At 49.0% G+C, this 12,423-nt stretch overlaps 1 protein-coding gene and 1 non-coding gene across 3 annotated transcripts in view; both read right to left on the bottom strand.

Moving 5' to 3' along the window:
- The window catches only part of VAC14 (VAC14 component of PIKFYVE complex), a 102,960-nt gene that overhangs the window by 72,788 nt on the left and 17,749 nt on the right, over positions 1 to 12,423 (bottom strand). For both annotated transcript variants that reach the window (XM_058708543.1, XM_058708545.1), the window contains exons 9-10: positions 12,200 to 12,352; positions 5,509 to 5,572 (exon numbers count right to left, since the gene is read on the bottom strand). In XM_058708543.1, coding sequence (XP_058564526.1) covers positions 5,509 to 5,572; positions 12,200 to 12,352 — 217 coding nt within the window. The remainder of the gene's footprint in view (positions 1 to 5,508; positions 5,573 to 12,199; positions 12,353 to 12,423) is intronic.
- On the bottom strand, positions 11,113 to 11,183 carry TRNAG-GCC (transfer RNA glycine (anticodon GCC)). The gene has a single exon. It is a non-coding gene; the product is annotated as a tRNA-Gly (tRNA).

The following is a 12,423-nucleotide window of genomic DNA, read 5'->3' as shown; positions in this document are numbered from 1 at the left end:
TCCCAGGGCTTCCTGAGCATTTTCTTTTCTTCTCTGAAAACTTCCTAGAAACTCCCTCTCCTCCTGCTGATGACCAGGACTTCCTCTCTTATCGCCAAGTCCTCCTTTTCCCTGTCCTCCTACCTGGCTCCTTCCAGCATGCTATTATAGCTCGTTTCCTTGAGAAGCTGGAGAAGCTCCGGAAGCCTACCTACACCCCAAGGCCTTAACAGAGTGGGAGCTCAGGAGGCTGTGAGGAATGAATGGCAACTGCCCTGATTCTGCCTCTGCGTCCTGACCTGGTGAGCCCTCGGTCCACAGTGAGTCCCTTTTCACAGCAGGACATTCCAGCTCCCACATGGGGCCAGGGTGCTGGGACTCTATGCCTGCAGGCCAGCACCACTTTCTTAGCCGAAATGGTCCCCCGGGGAGCGAGGCCTTGTTTTCACTCCCCTGGGGGCAGTCAGGGCCGTAGTGGCCAGCAATGGCTGTGGCCTAAGCTGCCAGTGGGAGGAAGGCAGTGCCAAGCCCGGCTGCTCCGACTCCACCCTGCAAGTCAGGCCCAGAGGTTACCCGATCGGGAAGGGGTGGAGCTCACAACTTGAATGTGAGCAGTCCGAGCCTAGAGTGGCCTCCTCTACCACATGGCACTGCCTCCTAATGGGCCAGGCTCAGGAGAGTCCATTTCCAACTATCCCCTGGCAGGGGCAGCTGAATGGCAGCCCTTATGTGGACTGGCCCGGTCAGACCTGGCAGCCCTGTGTACTGGAGGGACAGAGAGGGGTCGCAGAGACCGTTCAATATATTTTCCTATCAGCACGACAGGCAAAGTCTCTACGTGGGGCGGGAGAGGAGACTGGGAAAGCCTGGTGCTGCTCTGTGTGGGGGGCATTCCAAATCCAAGCGGCCCAAATAAGGGCTCCAACATGTTAGATGGTCCCTGGGCCAGATGGGCTCCTTGATTCACTGTAGTCCCAAGATGCTTCCAGCCAGTTCAATGTCTCTACTGAGGGACAAATCAAGGGCCAGCCCATGGTGGCATTTCCCCATGATGGCGCTGTGTCAAGGCCATAAAATGAAGGATTTCGTGGAGCCGGCGCACAAGAACTGGCGGCATTCTGTGCACTGACATTCTCCGACTTTCCCCACAGCAAAAGTTGGCTATGGCAAACCTCCCCAGACACGGGCACCTTCAGATTGCTGGTGAGGCAGGTGTCAGCTTCAACCCACCAAGAACACCATGGCTGAAAGGACGTCATGGTTCAAGTAACTCAATCCTGCGATGCACAGATGAGACAGTATGGAACCCGTCCAAGGCCATGCGGCCATCAGTTGAAAACTTATTCCCTTAGCCGGAGACACTCTCCCGGGGTCTCACTTCCCTTGGCTGGCTGGAGGTGAGGCTCATGGGAAGCAGGGGCACCCAGGGCACCAGGGACACTGATCTTAGTGCCTGGGAAAGATTCTACTAGCTGTGGAGGCAGCTCTCAGCCGCTCCGCTGGGCAGGGCTGGCTGCTGTGTGCTGGGCTCCACACATGCACCGCGGGGAGCCAGAAGTCTGTGGGAACCCAAGCCCTTCCTAGAGAGGGCAGGCTGCATGGTGTGCTCAGCTCCTGAGTCTGAGATGGAGTATCCTCTGCCCTGGGTTACCTTACCCAGAGAGCAGATGGGAGCTCACTCACAGTTTAAAATACATTTCTGCATCGGGTCCAAAAAGTCTAGACTAGTTGCTCCTGGGGGTTTCTGAGTTATTTCAAGGTGTCTGCAAAACCCCACTTCCACTGAACATTCTCATAAAGCATCTCATAACTAATGTCTTACACGTATGTGTATGACATTTTCCAAGTGCATGGCACTACTGTAGCTATTAAAATAGCGATTTAATGGGACACCTAGGGAGCTCAGTCAGTTGACTCCACCTTCGACCTAGGTAGTGATCTTGTGGTTCGTGGGTTTGAGCCCTGCATCGGGATCTGTGTTAACAGCTCAGAGCCTGGAACCTGCTTCAGATTCTGTGTCTCCCTCTCTCTCTCTGCCCCTCCCCTGCTTGTGCTCTGTCTCTCTCTCTCTCAAAAATAAACATTAAAAAAATTTAACAACAAAAAATAAATAAAATAGCGATTTATTAAACAATACTTCTGATTCTACCAATAAATAATGATGAATTCCAGGGGTTCTCTCTGGGAGGCAACACTTCATTTCTGTAATGTCTAATGTTGTTTTTTTTTTAACGTTTATTTTTATTTTGGTGGGGGAGCAGTCCCAAGCAGCCTTCACTTTGTCAGCAAAGAGCCCAACACAGGGCTCGAACCCATGAACCCTGAGCCTGTGAGTGGAAATCAAGATAGGAAGCTTAACTGACTGAGCCACCTAGGCATCCCTGTAATGTCTAACTTTTTATGGTACTCATATGTTACATCTCTAATCAAATTAGAAAGAAAGTAAATAAAAAAATTGTTTCTGAATTCCACATTTTTTTAATAAAGTATCTTTACAACTTTTTTTTCAATCTCCAGATGCTAGAAGTTGGGAAGCATGGAATTCCAGATCTTTCTGTTTGCCTTTATGTAGCCAGTGACCTATACCGAAACTCAATGATGACACCACAGTCCTTGGCAAGGCCCCAGGCATGGGAGTGGAAGTCTGTGCATGTAGTAACCTGTCCCGGGCTCCCCTGTCGGGTGGGCTTCTGGGACTCTCCCAGTGCAACCAACAAAAGCCACACCAGTGGGCTTGGAAGTCAGACAGGCCTAGCCTGAACTCCAACCTGGCCACTAATTCCAACCTGGCTGAGTTGACTGTGGACCAGAAGTTTACCTCTCTGGGCCTGTTTCCTCATTCATAAAATGGGGATAATAATGAGGTTCTTGTAATAATAATTGTAGCTAAAATGCGTAAAGGGCTTTCTCTGAGATGGGCACCATTCTGTTCTCTTTACATATTCAATTCATACAAGCTCCACACCCCTAGGAGGTAGGCACTATCATCACACCCAGTTTAAAGATGAGGAAACCGAGGCAGGGAGCGGTTAAGCTGCTTGCCCAGGGACACAGAGTCAGGATGTGTGCCCGGGCAGTCAGACTCCACTACACAGAGGATTCATGAGAGATGAGGGCAGGCAGTGTGTCTGGACAGTCACAGGGTGGGTTTTTGTTTCTTGGCGATCCTGGAAGTTGCCTTCTTGTCTGAGCTCAGTGCCCCTCTGGCAGCACCTACTGGAGGAAGACTGCCCCTACCCTACTGTCTTCAGCTGCCATCTCCAACGAGTGGGGGGCCCAGGGCCTAGGCACCTGGCTCAGGTTTCATGACTCTGAAGGTCACCCCCCTCTCTGGCACAGCTACTGACTCAGACTGGTAGCTGCCACAAGGAAATAGCCATTTGTGGGATAAAGAAAGCACGAGATGATTTGCTCTTGGTTTTTTAATTTTAAAAGGGTAGGGTCTGGCATGGGCTCCTGAATGACAAGTCTAAAACAAAATCTGGTTCCAATGAGGCAGTTCCCAGCCTCAACCTTTAGAGCCGCTCCAGCAAATGGCGCCCCTGCCTCCCAAGCGAGGCAACGAGAGTCATGCCCGCCCGCCATGGTGAGTCAGTGATGTCTGACCTCTGCTTCCTCCTAGACCTTTCTCCACCTCCCACTGCCACTCCCCTGGAGCAGGACAATACCCTGTGGCCTAGACAACGGTGACAAGTCTGCAACAGGCTTCTGTGCTGCCACTTTTGCCCCTCCCTCACTCATCCCCCCTGGAGCTGCCAGAGGGCCTTCCGAGTCACAGGTCTGCACCAGACACTGCCACTTACAGGCAGGCTCCCATAGCCTTCAGAACAAGAGCTGGTCCCTCTGGAGGACACATCTCCCAGCACTTCCCTCCGGATCTCTCCCCCAGCTCCAGAATCCAGGATCCAAAGCTGCCTCCTTAACCTCCCTGGGGCACACAGCACATGACTGGCCCACTCACACACCTGTGCCTCCTTCCACCCCAGCGTGGGAAATGTCAGGATATCCTGAGTTGGCTGAAGCCCCAAATCTAGAAGTTACTCTTTCCCTCAGTCTCTCCTCTCATTCCATCACACGCATCAGCAAATCTGGTCAAGTCATCCTTCAAAACAGATAAGAAAAAGTCTCTCCAACTTTCTCCACGTTCTGCCACTTCTTCAGGCTGAGCCTCCATCTCCTCCCACGGGAAAGAAGCTGTGGCCCCCGAGGTGGTTTGCACTCGCCCGACCCTCCTAATTCTTTCTCTACACAGCAGCCCCCAGGTCTCCGGTCCCTCCTCAGCCCTAAAAGGAATTAATACTACTAATGACCCCATGGGATTGAAACATCAGCGAGATCCAATGACGTGACACAAAGTATTTGGCACAGCCGGGCCAGGAAGCACCCAGTGAGTGATCACCCTTGTCAGCCACTATTCCAGTGAGCTTCAGCTCGGGCACCATGGCACGCCCCCAGCACCCTCTGAGTCCCCTGTCACAGAAATCATGCCCTGCTTCTGTTTCCCCACTAGAGAACCTCAAGCTTGGGGACCACACTCAGGGGTCACATCTTTACCTTGGAACCTGTAAGGCTGAAGCCTGGCAGGTACTCTGGAGTATGTGACAACTAACAGGATGAATGAATGAATGAATGAATGTTTACCGCCTTGCTCAAATGATTAGAAGAGGCCCCAGGAGCAGTCCACGTTTATAATCAGTACTCACATACTTTGAAAATGCCCAAAGGGTCTTAGAAATAAGAGTAAGTGAAAAAATGATACAAAAGGAGGAAAGATTCTAAAGGTCCGGGGAGAAGAGAGCCTCCTGGGGGTTGAGTGCATATTTTCTCATCATGAGTGACCCCTTCCCCAGGGTCCAGGTTCAGTGTCGGGATGAGAGGGAAGAAACCCCTTATAGAAGAATGCCATCCACTGCAGCCCCACAGGTGCTAATTCTACCCAAAGACAAAGTGACATGGGGCAAGTCCAGGGCAGGTGGAAAGGGACAAAACCGTGATAATTCCCCCTCCAGTGGATGTCATCACCCAGCATACAGTATGTAGGGAACTGCAAGCAATGATCTTGCTGCTTGGCCTGCTCTGCCCCCATGTGGAAGGCTGCACTATGACAGCTGACCCGGCGCCTGGGAGAGGACGGCTCCTGCGGCCCATAGCCTATGCTCTCTTGGACTCTGGAACAGCCTTCTCCTTGTCAGTCTTGTCAGCCCCACATTATCCCGACAGGCAAAAAGGTTCTGGGCAAAGGTGTCTGCGCGTGTCTCCCTGTAGCTACCATGCACTGGTTCTACGTTTACAACCTGTGTTTACTGACCTCCAACAACTTCTTATCTTTGCCCTTGGGGACAAGGCTACCTGTCCATCAGAACTAGGGGGATTTGGGTTTGCTCAGTGTTCTTCAGATCCCTTCATCAAGCACCCACTGTGCCCCCTAAGGAGAGTTTGCCTCGGGTCTTTACTGCAATTTGCTGCACCCAGGAAAGACCCAGGCCACTTGCTTTCTACAAACGCCTCTGGCTGGAACAAACCACTTACCTGGCTGGTGTGAAGACACTGATGCTGCTACTGAAGCTGGAGTCACAAGAACCATCAGGGCCTCCTGGGGACAGTGAGAGGAACAAGGTGTCATGCCAGAGGACCGCCAAAGTCTTCCGAATGAACAAGATGCCTGATATAAGGACACAGACTCTCTAGTCCCCCACATCTTGACTCTGGCTCTTGAAAAGGACTATAGCTCAGGAGCCCTAAGGACCCAATGCCACCCACTCCCCAAGCTTCTGGGATAGCATCCGTGCTTGTAAGTGTTTAGGCACAGTGATCTCAAAAGAAGAAGGGCACCAGCCCTGAACACATCTGGGAAATCTCAGAAGGGACCGCTGGCCCGAAGGCAATGGATGTTAAAAATTACTCCTGGGAGGGGCGCCTGGGTGGTGCAGTCGGTTAAGCGTCCGACTTTAGCCAGGTCACGATCTCGCGGTCCGTGGGTTCGAGCCCCGCGTCGGGCTCTGGGCTGATGGCTCAGAGCCTGGAGCCTGTTTCCGATTCTGTGTCTCCCTCTCTCTCTGCCCCTCCCCCGTTCATGCTCTGTCTCTCTCTGTCCCAAAAATAAATAAAAAACGTTGAAAAAAAAAAATGACTCCTGGGATAGTCAACATCATTAGCCATCAGGGAAATGTAAATCAAAACTGCGACGAGGTACCAGTTCACACCCACTAGGACGGCTGAAATACAATAATGAGTGGTGGTGAGCATGTGGAGAAAACCCTTGGACCCTGCTGGTGGGAATGTAAAATGGTGCAGGTGTTTTGGAAAACAGCCTGGCAATTCCTTAAAGGCTCAACAGAGCTATTACCCTCTGACCCGGCAATCCCGCTCCTAGATATATACCCTAGAGAAACGGACGCTCATGTCCACACCAAAACCGTACATCATGTTCATAGCAATCAAATGTCTATCAAGTGATGAATGGATAAGTGTGTTACAGCCATACAGTGGACCATTATACGGCAACAAAGATGCATAAAATACTGATATGTGCTACAACATGGGTGAACACTGGAAACATGCCAACGTTAAGAAGCTAGTCATAAAAGCCTGCAATTTGTGAAATGTCCAAAAGAGGTAGATCTATAAAGACAGAAAGTTGAACAGAATATTTATTCTGAGATTATTTTAATTTTCTGAAAGGTTGTAAAAATAGCACAGAATTCTGTTTACCCTTTACCCAGCTGCACCTAACATCATACATTATCAAACCAGGAAAGGAACACTCACATAAGACTGTTAACACAACTACAGACCTAATGTGAATTTCACTGGTGTTTCCACTTACATCCTGTGTTCCAGGGTAGAATCAGGGACCACATGTTGCATTTAGTTGTCGTGTCTCCCTAGTCCCTGTCAATCTGTGACGGTTCCGCAGTCTTTCCGTATCTTCCACGAACTTGCTATCACTGAAGCCCTGGTCAGTTACTTTGCAGAATATGTTGCTACCTTGGTTAGTCTTGCATTTTCTCATGATTAGGCGGAGGTTACGCATTTTTGGAAGACCACCATCAAAGTGACGCACTTTCTCAGTGCATCATATCAGGGGTATGTGATGTCTGTCTGTCTTGTTACTGATGATGTTGACCTTATCATCTGACTGTGGTAGTGTCTGCTGGGTTTCTTTACAGTAAGTTACTATTTTCCTTTTTGTAATTAATAAATGTCTTGGGGAAGATACTTGAGACTAGACAAACACCTAGTTTTTTCCTCAAATGTTCCCCTACTGACTTTGGCATCCATTGATGGATCTATAATAATTACTGTGGAGTTTGCCTAATGGTGATTTTCTGTTTTCCTCTTTTTTTCTACATTTATTAACCAGAATTCTTCTATAGGAAAATGCAGTCCCTTCCCATCCATCCATCCATCCATCCATCCATATATATCATTATGGGCCCATATTTTATTCTGTGGATTACCAATTAAAACTATCATTATTTATATATTGTTGTTCAAATGGTGCCAGCCTTGGCTTCTTGTAAATTATACAAGTAAAACATATTCTCATTCTAAAAATTTCAAACAAAGTAGAACATGCCCACGTCTCTTTCTAACCTTTAATCTTACTCCACTCTGCAGGTAACTACTTCACTGGTCTGGCAAGTATTCCTATCTTTCTTTTTGTTTTGTTTTGCTTTTTAATATGAAATTTACTGTCAAATTGGTTTCCATACAATACCCAGTGCTCATCCCAACAGGTGCCCTCCTCAGTATTTCTTTTTGTTTTGTAACATAAATGGAATCACAGTATGTTTTCTGCAATTTGCTTTTTTTTTTTTTACTTTATACTATAGCTTAGTGTAGTGTTATTCCTGTGAACTATGGACCTCCCTCAACCCCCAAGTAAAGAGGGCCTTGATTTCCACGTTGAACAGGAAGGCTCTGAGCTGCTGCCTGCCCCCTCTAGTCCCAGAGGCCCTGTGCGGGACAGGGCACAGCTCAGTGGGGCCAGGCGCAGGCTGGGCCTGATGGAACAGATCTTGGCAAAGGGGAGGAGGACACACGGGGAAGGCTGGTGGGCCAGCCTGGAACGGCAGCCAGGACTCCACGCCCCTGGCTGCCTCCTCCCTCTTGACTTTTAGAAACATGCACATTTGTAGATGAAATGATGCGATATCAGAAACAGGGTTCAAGTTAACTTCCTTTGTTTCGTAGCTTTCACTCTTACATCTCTCCCACGCTTCTTCCTGCACAAGTGCATTTTTCTAGGATCCCATGACAGGGGTACTGCTGGGTAGAAGGGTCAGGAATTCTATATTTTAATCCACGTTGATAAGCTGCTCTTTAGTAAGGTTCTACCACTACACATGCACTTCAGGCACAGAGAAGCAGTCGATCTCCCCAAGCTTCACACAGGGATATTAGTAATCTTTTACATTTTTGCCAAGTTGATGAGTAAAAATGATACATCGTTTTACTCTCCAATGCTCCCATTTCCAGTCAAGCTGTACATCTGTGGCTGCCCTTTTTGTATTAGTTCCCTCTTTAGAGAATTGTGGTGTAAACGGCGCTAGGAGCAAAGACTCAGAGCCCTCGGGCCTAAATCTGAGCCCTGACCCCCCTACTTACTAGCTGTGCAACTGTGGGCAGCTTACCGACTTTGCCTCCAGTCCCTCACTGTATAACGGGGTAACCAGTACTCACCTCACAGCCTTGTTAGGAGCTAACATTTGTTAGGTGTTTAAATGGAAAACCTTACCTACATCTCTATTTGTTCCTTGAGAACAAATTCTCTCAAATGTTCATGGCTTCTGACACATGCCACCAAACGTATGTAGCAGACGATATATTCCACCTGCTTACTCTCCCCCCACTAGGAATGCCTCTTCCCCCCTCTCATCTCTACAGGGAGCGTGTAACTAGAGTAATATAATCAGAGTAAAAATCACAGTAATAACCTGCCTTATAATCAGAGTAAAAAAAGGGGTGGGGTGAGGTGGGGGCAGAGTGGAAGCTAAGGAGAAGGAAAAGATCCAGCTCAAATGACCTCCATGGACTTGGCCTGGAGCCCCCAGTCCTCTGTGACCGCATGCAGGGCCACATGATTACTCAACCGTGGGTCTGTCCTGGGCTCCTTGCAGGCAGATGATTTACCTACATCTGCAGGGTCCACAGAAGCTGCCGCTATATCCAGTCCCATCAAAGCCTTGCAAGTGGATGGATTCCATTACACATCTACTAACAGTGGTTGCAAGCCCTCTCCTAGAAACCTTATTTATAATTCTGCCCCTCACCTGGTACAAGAACTTCTACCCCCTAACCCTCCGTGATCCCTCATTTAGGACCCACCAGGGGCACACTACTATCTGGAAAATGTTGATGATTAAAAAAACAAAAACAACAACAACAAAAAACAAGGGAGGAAAAGCCCTGTCCAGAGAACCTCGCTAAGTACATAGGTATGTTATACACATGCATTAAAAATTTGACACTAAAGCACCTGTTTCTGAGAGTGTCTGGCCTTTGCTATATTCTAAAAGCTTTATAAGCAAAACTCTCATTTAAAACTCACCACCACACTACAGGTTTGGTATTATTATCGTTAGCCTTATTTAACAAGTAAGGAATTTGGGGCTTAAAAAGGCTAAGTGGCTTCTCCAAGGGCAACAGATACGAAGTCAGCAGAGCCATGACTCACCAGCAGGCCGTTCTGACCGAGTCTAGGCCAGGACACCTGGGACAATCAGGCAACATCACAGAGAGGAAAAGGGTGCACACGTCAAACACTGCAGGAACTCAGGGGAAGGAGGCCGCATCACGGACCCCTGAAGTGGCAGGGCCAAAGGGGAGCCAAAGCAAGCAAACGGGCTGGGAACAGTGTGGCACAAATGAGGGTCCTGCAGTCAGAGGTGAGGGGGACGCGCACGTGTGCACGTGTATGCTCACGCATAGAAGGCTCGGCTGATGAACCTCCTCGTGGGCCTTGCCCTCCAACAGAGGGAGACCAGGGAGGAGGTTCCCGCCTTTGGCCAGGCGACCGGAGCTGGAACAGTGGAGGAAAATAGTAATAGGAAAAAGCGGCGGAGGCTGAGATGAACCTGTCAACTGGACCAGCTGAATCATCACTGTCTCCTGGCTCGCCGCGACCTTCTCCTGGCACTTTGGTAATGTGGCAGTTACAAGCTGAGCAAGGAGTGGGTATGGAGCCTCTAAATGAGCTGTGATCATCTCTAGGAACTACTCTAAACTGAGCTCTGCATCTGCTGAAATGCTGTTTATGAGGTAGTAAAATCCAGAGCCAAGCTTCCTGAATGTATCTTGGTTTAGCATGGCGTCTCCTAAGTGGGGAGCTGTTTTGAGACCGCTTAGAAAAAACTACCTATTTTACCTAAGTAAAATAAACTGCATTGGCTGGCCATGGCACACTGGTCTCTGGCAGGCGAGGATTCTACCGTGGAGCTGCCGATGCTCCAGCTGGCAGGTTCTTAGCAGCTGTCATGACCTGCAGAATACAGTGGTTCTTTCCCGGAGGCCCTGACTTGTTGCCACGTAAGGAGAAAGGGTGGGGTAGGAGCTGCTGGGCTCCACTTTGAGGGAAGATGTACTAACTTTATTTAAAAAACTGAGACATCCTGCATATAACATAAAATTTCCTAACATAAAGCTCACCATTTTAAAGCACACAACCGGGTCATCTTTTGTAAATCCACAAAGTTATGTAAAGCATCACCACTATTTAATTCTGCAACAGTTCCATTACCCTGAAAAGAAACCAGGTGTCTAATTCCCCTTTCCCCTCCAGTTCGGCAACCATCATTCTACTTTCTGACTCAATGGATTAAGAGGCACTAACTTTTAAAGCCAGTATAAAATACTCGAAACTTCTGCCTGTTGTAACTCGTCAAGTAAAACAAAATGAAACAAAACAAAAACCAGAAGAAGCCACCACACAAGCAAAAAAAGAAAGCTGTGGAATTATGTGAACTGTATGATACCATACATATACAGAAAACATAGTGTTTCACAAAACAGATCTTTCCGTGAGATTCTTCTAGTTTCTCCTAGTGAGAAAGCTCCTGCCTTGAGAGGCCCACATAACTTTATTCCCCCAAATTTTCTTTCTCAAGGAACTGCCAAAAAGTTTTTAGCTGCTGCATTGGCCGGGAATCGAACCCGGGCCTCCCGCGTGGCAGGCGAGAATTCTACCACTGAACCACCAATGCTCCACTTGATGGCTGTGCTGCCTCCAGCTGTTTTGCTGCTCTGGCTCACAGAAGCAACCGCACAGCTGTAACCTGATACCCGAGCTGGTCCAGCATGGACCGCTGCTGGCTCTGCCAGCCAAACCCAGGACAGGACACCCGTGGGGCTCACGTGCCTGACACACAGCTCGCATGTTCAAGAGAAGCCTGAGAACGGCAACAGGAGAAACGTTTCAGAAATTCTTTGGGTTCCTGGAACTCAGGTTCCAGACCTGAGTCTGTTAGTCTTAAAAATTTGAGTGGGTTCTGCATCAATTTACTCTCTGGCTGACTCTGCAAAGGAGAACGTCATCCCGAAGCTGATCATTGCTCTCTCAGTGAGGAGAGAGGCCTCCCAAAGAAAAAAACAGAGCTCTAGATGACATTTAGAGAGTTAAACTCCAGACTCTAACTGACATAAAAGTGCTTTTCTTTATGTTATAAATGAGACAATAATGCTGAAAGAGTGTGAAAGGGCAGCAGAGAGCCGTTTCATTTGCCAAAGACACTGCTTTCGGCAGTAGAATCCCCAAGGACTGAATAAACTGTACCCGCAGCTTTTGTAGCCTCCTGCCCAGGGAACGGCTGGCACAGGGAAGGCAGCTGGCCTCCAGGTGGCCGGGCGTCTGCGGCCAAGATTCACGTGAGCCCTGCAGTCTGTCCTCTGCGATGTTCCAAACCTTCCTATTTCCTATAGCCAAACCCAGAAAAAGATTTCCAAAAGGAAATGGTCTTTGAGGCAGTATGAGTTAAGAGTATGGGTTTTGGAGGCAGACAGCCAGGATTCAAATCCCAATTCTGCCACCTAGTAGCTGCCAGACCCTGGTCGTGTTACTGGTCTTCCCTGTGCCCATCTGTAGAATGGGGAGAAGAGTAACTTCCACCTCACTGGGTTGTTACCAGAGTTAGATGAGGTAACATATGGAAAGTAGCCCTGGCTGCTGAAGCAGGACCCCAAGCCTGGGAGGCATGAGGGGCGGGAGGTAGGGCCTACTCACCACTGGCTGTCCCTTGCTGCTTTGCCAGCGAGTCCTCGGGGTTGGGCTCTGCCGGCCTCTGCACCACTGGCTTCGGCTCATCAGGCTCGTCATCCTCAGGGGTGACCAGCTTCATCAGGCTTTGGTTACACACGTTGGCCACCTCCTTGATGCCTGAGTCCACTGATGTAAGGAGTAGCCCCATCCAGGGGGTGTTCCCTAAACCCGAGGTCACTGGGATCAGT

Source organism: Neofelis nebulosa, chromosome 17 (assembly GCF_028018385.1).
Source record: "Neofelis nebulosa isolate mNeoNeb1 chromosome 17, mNeoNeb1.pri, whole genome shotgun sequence".
NCBI lineage: Eukaryota > Metazoa > Chordata > Mammalia > Carnivora > Felidae > Neofelis > Neofelis nebulosa.
Note: the sequence above shows the minus strand (reverse complement) of the source record. Positions and strands in the feature narration are given on the sequence as shown.